Source organism: Aedes aegypti, chromosome 3 (assembly GCF_002204515.2).
Source record: "Aedes aegypti strain LVP_AGWG chromosome 3, AaegL5.0 Primary Assembly, whole genome shotgun sequence".
Classification (NCBI taxonomy): domain Eukaryota; kingdom Metazoa; phylum Arthropoda; class Insecta; order Diptera; family Culicidae; genus Aedes; species Aedes aegypti.
Window position 1 is genome coordinate 293,559,659 of NC_035109.1, and position 19,060 is coordinate 293,578,718.

The following is a 19,060-nucleotide window of genomic DNA, read 5'->3' on the forward strand; positions in this document are numbered from 1 at the left end:
TCAACAGTTGTAATATAGGAAATCTAACATATACTGCTAGGTGCACTAGCGTTACCAGAGGGTTGTGCTACTTTTCTCCGAATGTCGTTTAAATTACGTTTCCTCGAATAGCTGTAGACGTCCTCTGAAATGTTTTTGACATTTATAAGTCTCGATTACTTTTTCAAATCGACGTAAGTAACTTTCATACAGTTCTAAAACTGTTTTAACATTTTAACAAGCTTTTGTTAAAAAAAACTAAGGAGTTTTTATTATTTCCCACAAAATTTGATGACAAAATGATACACCATTTTATTTGATTGGTTACGACGTTTTTGTACCAGTGTAAAATCGACTCAAGTAGTTTTTTGTTTGAATTTGTGCTTACGTCGCTTTGTCTTTCTATATAACGGAGCGTCTTAAATAGTGGTAAGGTTTCGACAGTTGAGAATCTGGCTTACGTTGTTTTCAAAATCCGAAAATTAAACGTTCTAAAAGTAAAAACCGAGCAGGTTCAGAGTAGCTGCTTGAATATTTTTTCGAAAATTGTTATAAACATATACCTCCATTGTTTTGAAAGAAGCGACAATGACATTCGGGGAAACGACATTCGACGATAGGTAGCAGAATCTTACCAGAGCGCATTTTGCCCCATTCTTTGGAAATGTCAGAGGGGAAAACTTGGTCTAGTACCTCCAGAGTTTTCAAGTAAAACCAATCTGATCGGGTTGAATGACATTCGATAGAATGTCAGTTGACATAAAAAAACAAAACAGTTTTATGCCAATCGACATTGCATCAAGTGGCGCCCTCCCGAATTCGAATAAAACGCGTATCTCGCACGATGAAGCCTGTTTCGGAATGAAAAAATGTAACCATGCCTTATGCACAAAGTTCCGGTCCCGTTTTTTTTTTGTTTTCTATCACTGTAATAGTAAACTCTGAGTTCAAAAAATAAATGCAATGGATATTTTTCTTCTCTTTTTCTATAATGTTCTGACAATGGTTTATCGTGACTATTTCGTTCCTTTTTTTTCTACAGTATGTGAAACATTTGCTTTGATTAGTTGAAAAATGTGTATGACTATTGATTGGAAAGTAGATTATTTGGTATAAAATCTCTTATCGCCTAGGTTACGGTAAGAATTTTTATACCAAAAGTTATACTTCATGATTTGTACAATTTAAACATCCAGTTTATCTGTCAACGTAGAGATTATTATTTTTGTTTTGTATTAAACCATATAAATATATAGTTCTGGTTATTGGTTTTGCTATTGATTACTTGTTTGTAAATTATGTTCTCTTTTATGATTTTTTTTACATGATTTTTTAATATAATCTGATATCTATGCCGGCAAATTGTTTCTGTGAAATATTGAGAGTATATAGTATCCGCTATCAATATTCAATTTTTCCTGTCGGCCCTATATTTTGTCTGATTTTGTCCAACTCTAAATTTCACTGTCTGCTGATTAACTAAAATAAACAACCAAAAGAATACTGAGAAATGTATTTGTTCATCCCTTTTCAAGGGTCCTATTTTTTCCGTACTACCCTGCTGAATGAAATGGCGTACACCAGTACAACAATTCCATGAAAATCCGATCTAGTGGGTCACCGAATTCTGTGAAAATGTACTATATTGTTCCTTATCCGAAATAATGATATACATTATTGGACAAAACATTTGCAACTATTTCGATTTTCCATACAAAATGACCAACTTTGATAAACTATATCTCAGTTATTTATGGAACGGTTTGAATGAAATTTTCACAGAATATCAGACCTAACTTGAATTTTAACATATATTTTTGAGTGATTTTTCCAATCACAAGTTGAAAAACAGTAACGGTTTGACTAAAAAGATTTGTTTGACGATTTATTATGATTGATATAATTAAACATATTGAAGGAATAGCTTCATGGTATCTTCAGCAAAGCTGTAGATTTTGACGAGATGAATAAGTTTGCTAAAGACAGTTTTTGTGTAGGGCTATCAGATTTTGAGATAAAAAGTTTTGAATTTTTCGTCGAAAATTACACTTTAGTCAAACCGTTATTACTTATAAATTCGTGATTGGAAAAATTATTTAAAAATATAAGTTAAAATCCAAGTTATATCTAATGTTCTGTAAAAGTTTCATTTGAATCGGTCCATAAATAACTGAGATCTAGCTTACCAAAGTTGGTCATTTTGTATGTAAAATCGAAAAAGTTGCAAATGTTTTGTCCAATACTATACATGTTTTTTTTTTTTTTTTTATTAGGCTGACCATTTCCGAAATAGGTTGACCAGAAAAATCGCAACTTTGCACTTTTTTTTATTTTTTTTAAATCATAACTTTTGAACCGTTTGACGGATTTTCAATTTTCTTGGACGAAATGAAAGCTAAAGATTTCGACTTTTCCAGAAAAATATAAAATTTCACAAAAATTGTTTTTACATGAAAAAGAATAAAAAATTTCCGATTTTTCGTGTTTTGAATGCCTTGGCACCAAAATGGCTATTGCTGTTCTCATTTTTTCTTGAAAGTTCAGAAAATTTTACGTAAATTTTTCTGTAAAAAGATCTGGAATCGGATGAGTATTCATGAAGTTATGATCAAACAAAAGTGATGTTTTAGTAAAAAAAAAAACATTTGGAGAAAACTACTTTTAACTAAGACTAGTTTTCATTTTAGACAAAATTGATATTCCACTATCCTTTTATACATTTAATTTTGAAGAGAACGATGCTTAGAAATTCAAAATTGGTTGGAAAATAACAAAGTTATGAAGACTTCAATGAAGGCCATATTTTATTACTTGAAAATTCACCTTCAAATCGCTTGCGCCACCTCTAAATGTCAATATTTTTGGCTCAAAATGTTTAAACTGACACTTATATTGAGCTATTCGGTAATCCAATCCGCATGGTTATTAAATTAATTAACTCATTACGCGTGGTAAAGATGGACAAATTATGGGTGAAATTATGAAAAAAATCCACGTGCTCGGCTGGGATCCCAGCCGAGCACGTGGATTTTTTTCATAATTTCACCCATAATTTGTCCATCTTTACCACGCGTAATGAGTTAATTAATTCAAAATGTTTCCTTTTTTATGTTATTTGAATTCAGAAGAGCACACGAATTTTTGGTTTTGAGAACTTTCGACAAATAAGCCGCATCCTACTAGACAAACCTTTGGAAGAAAATCCTGGAGAAAGTTTCACGACTATTTCGGAAATAGATTCCATTGAAAAATTCCTTGAGGAACTCATGGAGTAATTGCTGAGAGTAAAGAGACTGTAAACAAAAAGACGAAATGTTCCAATTGGAATTCCAAATCTACTGTCAATGTCATTCCAATGGAGCAGGAGACCTGTCAAACACTTTTTTTACGCACACTGAAAACGACTAACAAAAAAATGTCACCTTCCAAGAAAATATTGCTTCTTCTGATGTAGCATATGTACTGAGTACACGAGTGTCGATTGTAATTTTTATGTTTTACATAAAGTATGTTTTGGTTTTTCACACATTCAGTCAGTTTTGCATTCGATACCCAAGCCTGTGTAAACTCAACACGTGAAACCTGTCAGCCACTCTTAGCGTGGGGTTCAACATTGGCAGTGCTGAGTGATAGATTTGGCTATAGTTGCTAGCTGATTTATTTTCAAAATGATCAGATTTCGTCTCTTTAGTCGAAAGAATCCATGGAGGATTTTTTGAAGGAATCCCTATGACAGGGCTGGTAGCGACTAAGTGTCGCTTGAAAAAAAAACCAAAAAGAGACCGTACGGGAACCAATAAGAAACCTACAGGAACCATGAAAAATTATCTAAACAGAAATCAAAAAATTAAAGTTTTCATAAGAATTTTCCAGAAAATCCGAATAGACATTATTCTGTGCAATTCTGCAAGTGATCAATCGATTAATTATCAACTAGATTCTCTAGATTCATTCTCTTGAAGATTTGTTTGGTATGGGGTCAATTCATTTTCACCTTAAGAGACCATTTACATAAAAAGTGAATTATAAGATCTTGTGTTCAAATCTCGATGATGTATTTTGGCCATTATTCAATCAGTATAAACATGAAATTCAGACTTGGACAAACTGCGTTCCGTGTGTGGCGTCTATTTACATTATTTTACATCGAAATCTGGAACCAAAACCATTGAAACAAGAAAAAAGTCCAATAAACCATCGAAATATGCGCGTAAAAGTTTGTTTTTTTTTTTTCGCCAACTCCAACACAACCTAAAAGAACATCGAAATCCATCCGGAGCTTACGATCATCAACTTAACTAAAATTAAAACCAATGACTATCAAAACGGTTGTTCCTGGTGGCTCAAAAGTTCCAATTTACCCTATCGTCGACCCTCAGTCGTGTCGACATCGTTGCAAATGCAAAAAGGGGTTTCGGCATACATTTATCATCAACTGCTGCTCCATTACTTGTGTGTGTGTAGATCAAAACTTTACATGTTTACAATTTCTTTTCGGCGAAAAGATATATTTGATATATCCTACTTTATAGTTTATCAGAAGCTCCAGCTTCCCGGCTGTACAATCTCAATACAAATTCTTGCGCGATTTATTTTTTGCTAAATCCTTTCTAAGAGTTTTATTCGCTGCAAATGTGTTGCCTAATAGTTGCGTGTAACGTACATACCTTTTTCCTTGCGTAGTTTTTCTTCTTTTTTTGTTCCTATTTAGCTGCTTCCCTAGTAACTGGCCTCGTGACCGGCAACCAAATACAGGTCGTGGCCCTCCTCGCTGGATCCCTCCATCGATTCCGCCGGCCGCATGATTCGGCTCTGCAGCATCACGATCCGGCTGTGAGAAGAGAAAAAAACATATATTTTTTAAAATTACTACCTTTCTTATTTTAAGCTTTCTTTTAGTGCACAAAGCCAAAATAGAAAGTGCACTGTTGTTGGATGCTCTCTACGCGAGATTTGTGCCTTTGAAGTTTTAGTGCAATCTCAGAAGTTGAATCCAAACTGTTTCACCTTAACCGGTATGCATAATGCAGCCCACAGACTCTCAGACGGTTTGACTGACCATTGACTCCGCCCCCAAGTTAGTCAAACCGATTTATGTCGATGCAACCGTTTGACCAACCGGCAAAGTTCGTTGCAGCAACACGATATTTCCTCGGATGTTTTGAATGATCTCGGAAAGTCTAGTCAATGTTTGATTGTTATATTTTCGAATTCTTTGGCGGTGAAGAAGAATATTTCTACGTTTTTTGGGCAATAATTGTAGTAAGGGAGAGCAGAACTTTTAAAAATGAAGAATCGAAAGAAAGGGATATTAATGAGAAATTCCAATTATAATTCGCACGAAGTATTCCGGCAACACTCTAAAATTATGAGGGATCTCTGTAGGGGATTTTTCTGAGCAGTCATCGATATGGGAATTTTTTTAAACATTTTATCCATAATCTTTTAGTGGTTTCCTCTAGTTATTCTACTTTGAAGTTTTTCCAGGAACCCTTGTGTTAAACTTGGGTTTCCACCAAAAATTCTTCCTGGGATTCTATCAGGAATTTTATCGAAAATTCCTATAGAAATTTATCTTCCGTGGAAAATCCTTCAGGCATACCTTTAGGTGGTATTCTTCCTGGTTCCTTTACAAATTATTCAGCATTTCCTCCACTATTCCTTCAAAGGTCAATCTAAAAAAAATCCTCCCGTAATTTCTTCAGTAATTCTCCAGGGCTTACTACAAGACTGCCTCCAAGAATTCCTCCAGATATTGCTACAACAATTCGAAGATTCCTTCAGGAATTCCTCTAGAAGTTAGTTTCAAGGATTCCATTACGCATTACCCAAGAAATTCATTCCTCAAGAAATTCATCACCAGAAATTCCCTTAAGTGTTTTACCAAGAGTTTTTTCAGGGGTACCTCCTTAAATTCCACAAGGAGTTGCTTCAGAACTTCCACCAGGAATTTTTTCAGCGATTCTTTCTAGTAATATTTCTACTGATTCCACCAGGGATTTATACAAACATTTCTCGAGGGATTTCTTTAGTGATTCATCCAAAGCTTCCTTCAAAAATTCCACCGAAAATCCGCCAAAGATTTATTTAAGAATTCTTCCAGCGAAACTTCAGAAATTTCTGAATTTGTGTCCGCCGATTCAAACAGGAATCTATAAAAACTCTTAAAGAGATTTCTCAAGAAATCCCTTCCAAGAAATTAATACACGAATTCTACAAAAAAAAAATACGCCAAGAATTTCCACCAGGAATTGCTTCTATCAAATATTTTCCAGTGATTTCCCTAATAATTCCTCCACAGATTTCTCTTAAAAATCTTTCATCGATTTTCTCCACGAATCCCTTAAAAAATCCTACAGAAATACATGCAGAGGTTTACTCCTGGATTCATCAAGGAGTGCCTCCAGGGATTCCACCAAGAATTCCTCCAAGGATTCCACCAGGAAGCCTTCAGGGATGCCAAGAGAAATAGTGCAAAAAAATCATCAAAACTTCCAACACAGGATATTAGCAGGAATTCCTTTAGAAATTTCTGTGGTGATTCCTCCAAGGATTTCCGAAGAAATTGCTCCATGCATTTTTCCAGCAATTTTCCAAAAAAAATCTTCCAGGTGTTTCTTCAGGGATTTAACCTGTAGGAATTCAGAGAAATGCTTTGTTTATTCAGTTAATTCCCTGGAGGAAATCCTAGTAAAACCTTTGAAATGATAGGTTTTTTTCTGATGGTAACTCTAGCGAAACTCTGGTAATATTCCCGGTGTTAACCCTTGAAGAACTCCTAGTGAAATTCCTTGAAAAATGCTTTCTCGAACGTTACTGGTGAAATAATTAGATAAAATACTGCTGAAGCCTCTGAAGGAATTAATGGTGGAATCTTTATAGGAAATTGTGATCAAATCCCATAAGAAATTCTTAATGGAATCCTTGGAGTTCATCTTGGCGAAATCGTTGGAAGATTTTGAAAGAACCCCTTGAGGAATTTTTGAATTCCCGGGTAAAATTACCGAAAAAATATTGGTTTAGTTTCTGTGTAGTGAAATTCCTATAGAAATTTCAGCTAGAATCCTTGGAGTATTTTCTGATGAATATCCTGAAGAATTACCTAGGTGAATTCCACGGAGGAACCCCTGGTGGAATTTTTAGAGGAGTCCCTAGAGGATTCATATGGGGGATTTTTTAGTTGGAATTTTTAGAGGAATCCCTGAAAGAATTCCTGTTTTGAATCCCAGGAGGAGCTCCTGATAGACTTATTGGAAGAATACTGGTGAAAACCCCCAAGAATCCCTGGTTCCTTGAGAAATTCCGGAAGGAATCTCTTGAGTAATTTCGGTGATAAAATCCTTATTAGAAATGCCTTGAGGATCATTGGAGCTATAAATTTCTTCAAGAACTTCGGAAGGCATCGCTTGAAGAATTCCTGGATAAATCCATTAAAGAATTCCCTAGAACAACCCCTTGAAGAAAATTCTGGTAGAAACCCTTAATAAATTCCGGGAGGAATCCGTAATACATAGCCTGATGGAATTCAAAATAACCCTAGAGGAATTCCTGAAGCAGTCTTCAGACGGATTCCTGATAGAACCCCTGACAGAACTTCTGATGGCATCCCAAAAGGTGTTCATGATGAAGTCCTAGGAAGATTTTATAATGAAAGAAAAACAAAAGGAATCCATGGAAGAACTTCTGATGGAATCCCTGCAGAAACTCCTAATGAAATCTATTGAAAGACTCATGATGAAATTCCTAGAGAAAGTTCTGATGAAATCCTTGGAATAACTTCTGATGTAATACCTGGAGTAATTCCTGATGGAATCATTAGTGAAACTCTTGATAGAATTCCAGTAGGAATTACAGGTAGAATCACTGAAGGAACTCGTAATGTAAACCCTGGAGGAACTCCTGATAAAACTCCTAGGAGAACTCCTGCTGTAATTCTTAGAAGAACTTCTGATGTAATCCCTGAATATTTGAATCCTCGGGTTCTTAATAGGAACTCCTGATGAAATCCCTGGAGGGATTCCTGATAATATGCCTGGCAGAGCTCTTTATAAAACCCCTGATATGTTCTCTAGAGTAATCCCAGGTGCAATCTCCGAAGGAACTTCTGATGGAATCCCTTAAGAAAATTTTTAGAGAACCCCTGTAGGAATTCCAGGTAGAATCTTTAAATGAACTCCTGATGCAATCGCTGGAGGAACTGTTGATGTAATCCCTAGAAATCCCTAGAAGAAATTCTTATGTAATCCCTGGAGGAGTGGAACCTCTGAAGAAACTTCTGATGTAGTCTCTAGAGGGATTCCTGATATAATCTCCATAGGAACTCCTGTTGAAATTTCTGAAGACATTACTGATAAGATTCTAGAAGGAATTCTAGATGCAATTTCTAAAAGAAATCCTCATGCATTTCCTTGAGGAGATCCTGATATAATCTTTGGAGGAATCCCAGGTAGAATCCTACGTAGAATTAATGAATGAATCTTTAGAAGTACTCCTAATGGAATTGCTGGGCGAACTCTTGTTTATTTTCGTAGAGTAACTCCAGATTCCCAGAGGAACTACTGATGGAATCCCTGCAGGAACTCCTAATGAAATCCTTGGTGGATATTTTGATGAAATTCTGCATAGTTCGTCACAACGTCGAAACTTCACGTTTTATTTATTCTTGTCCGTGAATCGAATCGTTACCAGAACATATCCTATATTGTAGTTATAAACTCTTTGATGGTTTGTCACCAATAAATAGAATAGAAGAAGATTATGTAAATAGATCGAAATTGAAGTTGCGATTCATCACTTATCAAGGTTGTTACAGGTTGTGTAGCTTTTGAATCCTTCCGCCGTTAAACACTGTCGTATACAAGTTTGTATTTACTGGATGGTTTCTTGTGAAATTTCAATTCTTCTGGTCAATCACGGAGTAACAACTACCAATAGTACAGTTATCAACGCTCAGGCAAAATCTCTAGCTTTCTCATCAAGTGTTTATATTACTTCCTGAATGTTATGCTTTCTTTTATTATACCCTACTTTAATGATCATTCTGAAATCGTCAAAAAAGAACCCTTATGAAAATCATACGACCTTAATGTTCTTCATTATCGCATAGAATGAACGCCTTCATTGGCATATAACGATCTCAGGGATGGTAGCGACTGAGTACCTTGAAAATAGGAACTTAGAGACCTATCGCCTTTAAAAATAATAGAATAAAAGAAGCCCTCACGGGAACCAACAGAGATCGAAAAGAGACCAACAAAAGAACCAAGAAAACAAAACAAAACCTAATAGCAGCCAGGAGATAAGAGTTTAATTCTTTATAGCAGCAGAGCAGACTTTTCTTTAAGATCTGAGACTAGTTTTGTGAGAATTTCACGTGACATTACGGTAAGCATTACTACTCGAATTACTATACGTGTTTTTTCATGATTTTATCTATGAATTTAATCAAAAATTGATTCAGGTTCCCATATATTACTTCGGAAATTTCTAAAGGAATTCATTCAGTGACCATGGAATTCTTCCACAAAATTTCCTAGCGAATTTATCCAAGCATTTTGTTTTGGAACCTCAAGAATTCAACCTGGTTTTCCCAAGGATAACCAATGGAATAACTTTAGAGATCATCAGGAATTTCTCCAAAAAGTCTTTCAGAAATCATCTGAATTTCTTCAATTTTTTTTTTTTTCAAGAAATGTTTCAAGAAAGTCCTGAGATGTTGATTTTATTCAGTGATTCTTCCATCGATTTTCCTAGGACATCCTCCTAGATTCCCGATCAGAACATCGTCTAAAAAAAACATTGACTTCTTCGGAAATGCCTCCAAGGATTTTTAGGGAGTTGCCATAAAATTGTCTTTCAGGATTTCTATAGAATTTCAACTAGGGATTTCTCAAAAAAATACCTTCAGCAAATGGTCCAGAGATTCATTTTAACATTGTTTTTTCCCGAAATTTCTTCAGTTATTCATTGAGATTTTTTCAAGTAAGTTATTTTAATTAGGATTTGTTCAAGGCATTCTCTCAGGATGCCTCCAGGGAAATGTCAAGGAATTATCGCTGAAAAAATTCCGTGACGTATTTCTAAAGAAAATGCTAAAGTAACCTCTGATGAAAATTGTGACGTATTTAAGAGGAAAATAACCATAATTGTTTTGCAAATTTTCAAAACCAGTATTTTTGCTCTTTAATGAATGTTCGAATCCTCTCTTTAATGTATTTTTGCTCAAAATTGAAGCAATGTTCATGAAAATCTATCATTGCATTGCACTTGCTATCTGTAATACAATGATAAAATTTTTTGGGGATAACCTTAATTCTAAACGAAAAAACTGGTCTTAAGGTGAAACAGCCTGGAATCACATTTCAATAATGTACTAAAACTTTGAAGGCACAAATCTCGCGAAAGAAGCATCAAACTACAGTGCTTAAAATAAGAAGATTGACTTTGTACGTTCATTGTTTCAGCAGATTAGTGCCTTTGAAATCGTGAGTAGGGGCACAAACCGGCCATTTTGCCTGCCATGTTTGGATTCCGAGATGTGTCACCTTAAAGTCAGGCTCAATGAATTAGTCAATAATCTAAAAAAAACGCTTGTACTTTTGAGGACGTTTAAGAAGATTTACTGGATAAATTGCTAATATAATTGAAGAAACAAAAATCAATATTCGGCAAAGTTGTAGCTAATACATGTATCTCACAGTATCAACGTAGCTCTAATCCCCAACAGCACAAGGGCAAACACTATGACCGATTGAATGAATTGCTTGCTTTTTCCATAGTAATACACATATAAACTTTAAAGGGCAGTAACTCTTCGAGTAGTACTTAAAAAAAACTACTGCTAGAATCTCTGAATAAGCTTCAGGACTTTTGGGGAGTCTTGGAGAATAAATTGCTGAAATAGTTGCTTTTATCGAAAAAAAAAAAAAACAAATACCAAACGACACCCTGGATAATCTGAAATAATCCAGAACATGTGAGAAATGTAGTTTATAGGAAGAGTCAGAATAACCGATGTAGCATTTTCTGGTGAAAACCTTATTAAAACGATTGAATAATCCTTATAGAATTCAATTGATGAATTATTTGAAATATCTTGTAAAAATACTACTGCAATATTCTATGGATGAAACGCTGGAGCAATACCTTGACAAATCTCTGGAGGAATTTTACAAAGAAAATTAAAAAAATCTGCTGTAATTTTTGTAGGAATACATGGAAGATTGTCTGAAGGAATCCATAATATTATTACTAAAGAAAACGGTCAAGATGTTCCTGAAAGATTCAGATTCGGATTTTCTGAAACAATCAACAAGTTTCATCAAACCTACTGAAATATGAACCTTTGTCCGTTTGTCTAGAAGAATTCATGCTAGAGTCTTCGGGAAAGAACCTCTGAGCAAATCACGAGAGGAAATTCTAGAGGACATCCTGGGGAATCTCAGGGGGAATTTTCAGGGAAATTCCTATGCAAATTATTTAAGTTATCTGCGTTGAAAGATTTCATTGATGGAATTCTGGAAGCATTCCATAAGCCACATTTGAGTTAGGGCCGAACAATTTTGATTTATCTGAAAAAGACACTTTTGAAATTTCACATCCAGAAATAAGACTTAGGAGACTTGCATTAAAAAAGTGAATAAGTCTCTAAAAAAATCAGCTTCACACCTCTGGTTTTGGTGGAATCTTCAAACAAACATCAAAAATTGTATAGGGTTCAGTGATATTTTCGAAGGAATTCATGTAGAAATTCTGGAAGTAATTCAAGGATAAGTCCTTGGAGGAAAAGTTACGAATATTAGTTTTTTATAGATATCCTAGATAGAATCTTACGAAAAAAGTATGATTCTCTATAGGAATTTGTAAAAAAAATCACAGGAACTTTAGTGGAATAGTCAAAGCCATCTCTGGAGAATCTAAGTAGAATCTTAATGGCTCTCGCACGAAGAAATTAGACCCCCAAAATTCTGAAATAAATCATGGAAGTGTTTCTGGAGGAATTTCACAAAGATTTCAATTTCCTGGGAAGGTCTGAAGAAATTCTTAGAGAAATTTCCGACGAAATTCATAGCACAAACTGACTGTACATGTTAATGGTTCCTACTCCGTGATTTATCCGAACTGGTAAGAATTGCACTTCGATCCAAATGAATAAGGGATGGGACTTTCCACTTATTCTAGAAGTGCACATTTTAACAGATCTCACATTATTAATCAATGTCGAACGCCCAGTCCTCATAGTCAATTGGAATCGGGAAGGAATGTTAAAGTGTGATTGATACCTCTAGAGACCGAGAATACCTCTGCATCTGCACAGTCACCACGCACCTTTCGTCGGTGATGCGATCCATGGATAGGGAGGAAAATTACGACTCTTACTTAAACTAATTTTGCATTTTTATCTCGCGGTCAAAAGATATTAAAAAGGATTAACAACTACGTCGGCTTCAAAATGTCGAACTATTCAAAGGTTTTTTTTAGTAATGATGAAAGGAGAAATGTATGCGTATATTTTAATTACATAAAAAAGGAACAAGGGTTTATTCCCACACTTATAGTGATGAATCATCGATAGTTTGTATGGAAATTCTATAAACGTAACGTTGTCACGATAAAAATTTGTTATCATAAGCATGAAACGAGCTCACCAGTTGGTAAGAGCTGAGAGATATCTTACGTCCTCGACTGAATACGAATATCTACGCGAATGATCTTGACTCCGTCACTCGCTCCACAGAAGCATGCAACAAGATCAAAAGACCACACACTACTCTTTAGAACAATTTCAGATTAAATCTGTAGAAACTCCAAGAGAAACCTTAGATTTTATAATAACACTTGGGATTTCTCTAGACAATTTCGGAAAATACGTGCTGGACAATTGTGCAAAGATTGATGGTGGAATCCTTACTAAATATTTGTCATTACTTTTTATTATCAAGGATTAGCGCCTTTCCGAAAAAGGGATATAATAGTATTTATGTTCAATGGCCATTATGCGGAATGACCTTTACTAAATGACGAATGATTTACTGAATCATTCGAAAGGGTGGAAAAAAATGTGTGTCACTTACCTATCGCTTCCGATCAGCTCGTATATCCGACTGGTATCGGTAATCTCTTGGGTAATCTCACCGTTCCGTAACGATCTGCCCTGCATGCCATTTTTGTGAAACGCTAACACACTATCGGTAAGACAAACTGAAACAAGTAGAAGTAGAGTTAAGACAACACTTATCTTTTTTTAAAATAGACGCTGAAAGTGAAACTTACCTATACTATCGATATTAAAACTAAACTCCAGCCGAGAAATATACTTTTTACTCTGTTTGGGAAATCCTACAACATCGACTATTTGTACGACATTATCGTAACACACTAGAATAGCGTCTCGTTCGATCTGTTGAGAAATTTTATACGTTACAATAATCATGAATCCGGTGTTTAGAAATAACTCACCTGATGCACTTTGATTGGTCGTAAGGTGTCCCTTCGGTTGATCACGGTGGCCATGCCGTCCATCTCTTCCGCATTGGAGTTGAACCAACTGGAAGCTGTCGGAAAAAAAATAGTTGGTCAATACGAGGACAATTCCACCCGAAAGACCCGCCACTTACTGTTGTTGGTGTTGATCAAGTCCAGCTTGAGGCTGTCGTTCGTCCCTTTCCGCACGTTGACGCACACGATCGGATACTCCAGCTCCGGAGTGATGATCATCTCGAACACGTTCGAGTTCACACCGTAATACTGCAGGTTTCCGGACGGCCAGTCGCACTGCTTCAGCAGCATGAACTTGTTCAGCGGGTCGTACCTGGATGCGAGAAGGTTTTAGGTTAGAACAATTGAAATCGTTGATATTACAGTAATTAGCAAAATTCCGTATTAGAGTCTGAACAACTATGCCGAAGAGGTTATCGTTCTAAGTCGTCAGGATTCTAAGATATTTGCGAATACAAAAATGCGGTTTCGTCGGATGGAAAGTTGTTTCTTCGTTTTCGCGTTTTATGGGCAGTGCGCTTCGTAAAGAGTAGTGTGTGATCCTTTGACCGTGCCGCTTGCTCCTGCGGGGGCGGGTGAAGCGGTCAAGCAGGATTAATCGTGTTTCGCGCGCAGTGCAGTGGGGGGAGAAGAGTGGCGTGATTCACGGGATTATTTAGTAGTGTGTGATCCTTTGACCGTGCCGCTTGCTCCTGCGGGGGCGGGTGAAGCGGTCAAGCAGGATTAATCGTGATTCGCGCGCAGTGCAGTGGGGGGGGGAGAAAAGTGGCGTGATTCGCGGAATTATTTAGTAGTGTGTGATCCTTTGACCGTGCCGCTTGCTCCTGCGGGGGCGGGTGAAGCGGCCAAGCAGGATTAATCGTGTTTCGCGCGCAGTGCATTGGGGGGGGGGAGAAAAGTGGCGTGATTCGCGGAATTATTTAGTAGTGTGTGATCCTTTGACCGTGCCGAGTTGTGTTTGATCCTTCGACCTTGACGCTTGCTCCTGCGGGGGCTGGCGATGAGGGCAGGATCAAACATGTCGCGCGTCGGTCGAGTAAAGTGAAAAAGTGCCGCGTTCGAATAGTTCTTTTTGATCTTTCGACGTTGACGCTTGCTCCTGGGCAGTGCGTCAAGAAAGCCTGAGCAGTCGTCAGTCGTTTTCCCTCTCGGGTCGCGCGCCTATTTTCTCTGAGTGCTTTTATATAGCCGAGCAAACGAGTGAAGCTGAAAGTGGTTGTTACTGAGGATGACGGATCAATTGGTGAGCTCGTTTCATGCTAGTATTTCTAATTTATAAAATATGTATGACTGCAGCTTTAATCGTTACAACGGTGAGACGTAAATATGATTTGTCAACAAACTTTGAAAGGTTCGTCACTGTGAGTGTCGACATAAACTCTGATTCATAAATTATCTATGTCTAATTTATTTTTTCAAAACACTTTTTTCCTTTTACCTTTATTTTTGTAATTAAAAAAAACTTTGAATGGTTCGACACTACGAGTGTAGACTTGCGAAAGGTTCACTTTATTCAACAAACTTTGAAAGGTTCGTCACGTCAAGTGTCGGCAAATTTTTTCTCTACATAGATATTGTTCATATCAAATGAAAATATTGTATTTGCATTTAAGCATGTTTATATCTCACCAATAATTATTTATCATGGTCTAATCGCTTATCAAAGTGAATCCTGTGACCCAACGATCCTTCCCATTAACAAACATCCCTCCCAGTAACCTTTGTGGAGATGCAGAGGCAAACACGGTCTCCAAATAGCAAAGGTTACACACTAACATTCCTTCCCCCAATCCCACCTGACTGCAAGGACGTGGCCGGCGCCGTTATTGACCTTGTATAAATAGAGGCACTGAATTATGCACACTGAAGAAGATTATGGCCAATCCCAGCCGAACTTCTAGTTGATTCTTTGTGCATTTTCACTGCCTTCGGTCAATCACGGAATAGCAACCATTGATATGTGTAGTCAGTCTAAGCTAAGCTAAGCTAAGCTAAGCTTTATGGGCAGTGCGCTTCGTAAAGCTGAAGCAACCGGTTTGGTTTTTCGTGTTACTGGAATGAATGTTTTGTTTAATTTTCGCGTATTGGTTTGGAGCTTCTTGAGGATGGAATATCAACTGGTGAGCTCGTTTTATGCTTTTGTTTCAAATAAGTCAAATATGATGGTTCTCATTGTAATCGAGACAGCGAAGAGGATAGTACGTTTTTGTATTTGTTCAAAAATGAGTGTTCATATTTTTATTGAGTTTTATTGGCTACCGAAAAAGTGAATAAAGTGAAAATTTTTATCCGCAAACCACGTAGATAAAGTACGTCCTACATCAGGAGATAGCTTGGAAGATACTCACCACTGCATCAGAAAGATCCCGCTCGGCAGCGAGCCGCACAGATACTTGTACCCGTTGTAGGGATTCCGCGTCACGCAGCACTGCGTACAACCCTTGGTGTCCGGCACCTTGGTCGTGAGGGCAAACTTTCGCGGTACCAACTTCTCCGGGATCTTCTTCATGTGCAACGAGAAACGATGCGTTTGCTTGGAATGTAGCGCCAGCAGATCGTGCCGGTACAGCTGCGAGGTTTTTCCCGAGAGCGACATCAGGATGTCCTTGATCACGTACAGCCAGGTCGTCCGCCGGGGGTAGAGCTGCTCGATGGCCGCGTCGTGCAGTTCGTTCATGTTTAGGTTGAAGATACCCTCGTCGGCACCGATCAGCAGATGCTGATCCCGGGTCTCCGGATGGATCCACGACGTCGTACAGTGGATGTGCAGCGGACAGTCGTTGAAGATCTTGGAAAAGCAGGCACCCATGTGAACTTTTGGCGTCGGTGGCAACCCGTTCGAGACGGGCCGGGGAGGCGTGTGCCGCCGGCTGCGATGACTTCGCTTCGGCGGCACCGGAGGAGTGTTGTTCAGAAGATCCGGTTGGGTATCTGAGGAGAGGGACGGGTACAATCAACACCCAGGAGCTGTGTTTGTACTGCTCGAACAGCAATCTTACCATTCTCATTACCACCGTCGCCGTCGCTCAAACTTCGCTGCCTGGAAGACTTCTCCAGATCGTTGAACAGCCCCGTCAACTGATCCATCGAACGCCGTTTAGTCTGACTATCGTCGTCGCTCGTTCCGTTCTGCTGCTGCTGCAATAGGAACAAAATTCGTAACTTCAGCGTATTTCCCACAAATGAAACTATCATACCGCATTCAGTTTCTCGAACCGTGCACTCAGATCGAGATCTGCGTAGCTCAGCGTGGAATCGTCCCGTGCTCCATTATTGTCGTAGCTGTTGTCTCCAGAGCAGGAACAATCGCCGCCACCAGATAGCGAATCGTTCGGGTTATTCGACAGCGGCAACGTCCGCCTGGAAAGGAAAAACACAGAACCGAAACGAACCGTTTAGGGATATTTTGGGGCCATCTCGGAGAAATTCTCGGGAAGGTAAGTTACTTCCTGATTCACGTATGCTTCACAGACAACGGATAGTAAGGTCAAAGTAATGGTTTTACGCCAAAGCAAGCCTCCCACCAATGGGGAAATATTAACAGCTAGTACTATTACTAATTATCATCGGGACATTTCTCGTTATTTGGAGTATTAACTGCGTTGGGGATTAACTGAAGCGTTTGTTAAACTGAACCGTTCACATTAGATATTAGTACTAAGAAGATTCGTGCTCCGTCAGTTTCGTAAAATAAGTCGGTCGGAAGTGTACACCCAGCTAATGATCTTCACGTCATTGTGATCTTGTTTTATTTATGTCCGGCTACATACAGTGATTACCAATTGGCTTTATCAAATGATTCTCTCGATCTTGATCTCTCACAATAATGAAACGGGGGCAGTCGAACACGACATGCTCCGCTTTTTCCTCCGCACCAGCACAATTGGGGCACGCAGGAGTTTCTGAGTGCCCGAACCTATGCAGGTACTGTCTATAGCAACCATGTCCTGTCAGAAACTGCGTTAAGTAGAAGTTCATTTCCCCATGGTTTCTTTTATACCAAACTGACACATTTGATATTAGCCGATGGGTCCTTCTACTTTTAGAGGAGTTATCCCATGCCTGCTGCCAACCTTTGAGCGTTGCCTCTTTACACGCGTTGCGGACTCCTCTGGTACCTCTTTGGTTGAAGCATTGAACATCTTCCTTGATGCCATCCCGATGGACGTCATCCCGGCAATGACGCACACGGCCTCTATAGAAACCACTTGCTACTCTTAAGCACATGATCTTATACGTGCTTTCCGAACCGCTTTAGGTTTCTGCCCGTTCTAAGCGGTTTTGACACAGAGGAGGGGCAGAAAAGTTTTCGAATTACCGCGGTAGTACCTCAAGGTTCAATCCTGGGCCCGCTGTTATGGAATGCGATGTACGATGACGTACCTGAGGCTGCCCCTTCCGACGGGTGTTAAGATTGTTTTTTTTTTGTTTTTTACAAGGGGGAAATCTGCAAACAGATCCCCTGAGAAGGTAACTCAGGGAATGTGGGGATGACGCACCAACGACGACCCGCTTAAACCAGTCCATGCACTGTGCTTGAACAATTCTTTTTGAATTGCTCAAGTGGTGAACAGTGCATCGACATGACCCTTGGCCTCAGACCCTTATCTCTCCGGAACCACCTTACGGTATTTCTTCGGGGAGGGACCAGTGCATGAGGCACAACACGTGTAGCAGAAGTAGCCTAGGCAAACTGCTTCTCCAAGCCGACTTAAACAATGTTACAAGGGGCCAGCCCGGCAGGGCTAATCCTCTGCAGCCAACTCTTGGTCGGCGCAATTCTGGTCGGCGCATAATGTGAGTGACAGCCGTAGTTATTGCATTCCAGCACTCGGCATCCCCACACATTCTCTCTGTTATATTGTCGGGGGACGTGTCCCCTCCGCATGTAGTGAGCATGCGACCTCTCACAACAATGAAACGGGGGCAATGGAACACGACATGCTCCGCTGTTTCCTCCACACCAGCACAATTGGGGCACGCAGGAGATTCTGAATGCCTGAACCTATGCAGGTACTGTCTATAGCAACCATGTCCTGACAGAAACAGACTCCTCTGGTACCCCTTTGGTTGAAGCATTGAACATCTTCCTTGATGACGAGCCCTATGGGCGTCATTTCGGCTATGATGCACAAGGCCTCAAGACCGTCCGGTATGCACTTGCTACTCTTAAGCACATTATCCTGTACGTGCTTTCCAACCGCTTTAGGTTTTTGCTCGTTCTAAGCGCTTTTGACCAAATGGGTACTCCATACCTTAGTATGGATAGCGCCACGCTGGCCAGGAGCTTGCGTTTACTGGCAATTACAACAGAGCTGTTAGACATCATCCTCGAAAGCGCCGCTATAGCCGTAGATGCCCTTGTACAGGCATATTCAACGTGGCTAGCGAAGCTGAGCTTGTCATCGATCATTACTTAAGAATGCGTTTAACAATACCAGTTGGGAGGAGCTATCGCCGCAACCCTGAAGGTAATGCGAATTCTCGGCTATCTGTATAAAGGTCTGCAAATTTACTTTCGGAACCAAGTACTGGAATACGACAGGAATCTGAGACAGATGTCAACCAGATTCACGGCGGAAGT

General features: G+C 38.8%; 1 protein-coding gene across 3 annotated transcripts in view; it reads right to left on the bottom strand.

Annotated features, from left to right (window-relative positions):
• Window positions 1-3,435: 3,435 nt before the first annotated feature.
• The window catches only part of LOC23687758 (mitogen-activated protein kinase kinase kinase kinase 3), a 77,354-nt gene continuing 61,729 nt past the window's right edge, over window positions 3,436-19,060 (bottom strand). For 2 of the 3 annotated variants that reach the window (XM_021855220.1, XM_021855218.1), the window contains 8 exons: window positions 16,674-16,836; window positions 16,476-16,614; window positions 15,825-16,407; window positions 13,596-13,789; window positions 13,438-13,532; window positions 13,252-13,378; window positions 13,053-13,179; window positions 3,436-4,810 (listed from right to left, as the gene is read on the bottom strand). In XM_021855220.1, coding sequence (XP_021710912.1) covers window positions 4,699-4,810; window positions 13,053-13,179; window positions 13,252-13,378; window positions 13,438-13,532; window positions 13,596-13,789; window positions 15,825-16,407; window positions 16,476-16,614; window positions 16,674-16,836 — 1,540 coding nt within the window. In that variant the 3' untranslated portion in view covers window positions 3,436-4,698. The remainder of the gene's footprint in view (window positions 4,811-13,052; window positions 13,180-13,251; window positions 13,379-13,437; window positions 13,533-13,595; window positions 13,790-15,824; window positions 16,408-16,475; window positions 16,615-16,673; window positions 16,837-19,060) is intronic. The other variant, XM_021855219.1, reaches the window with a different exon arrangement.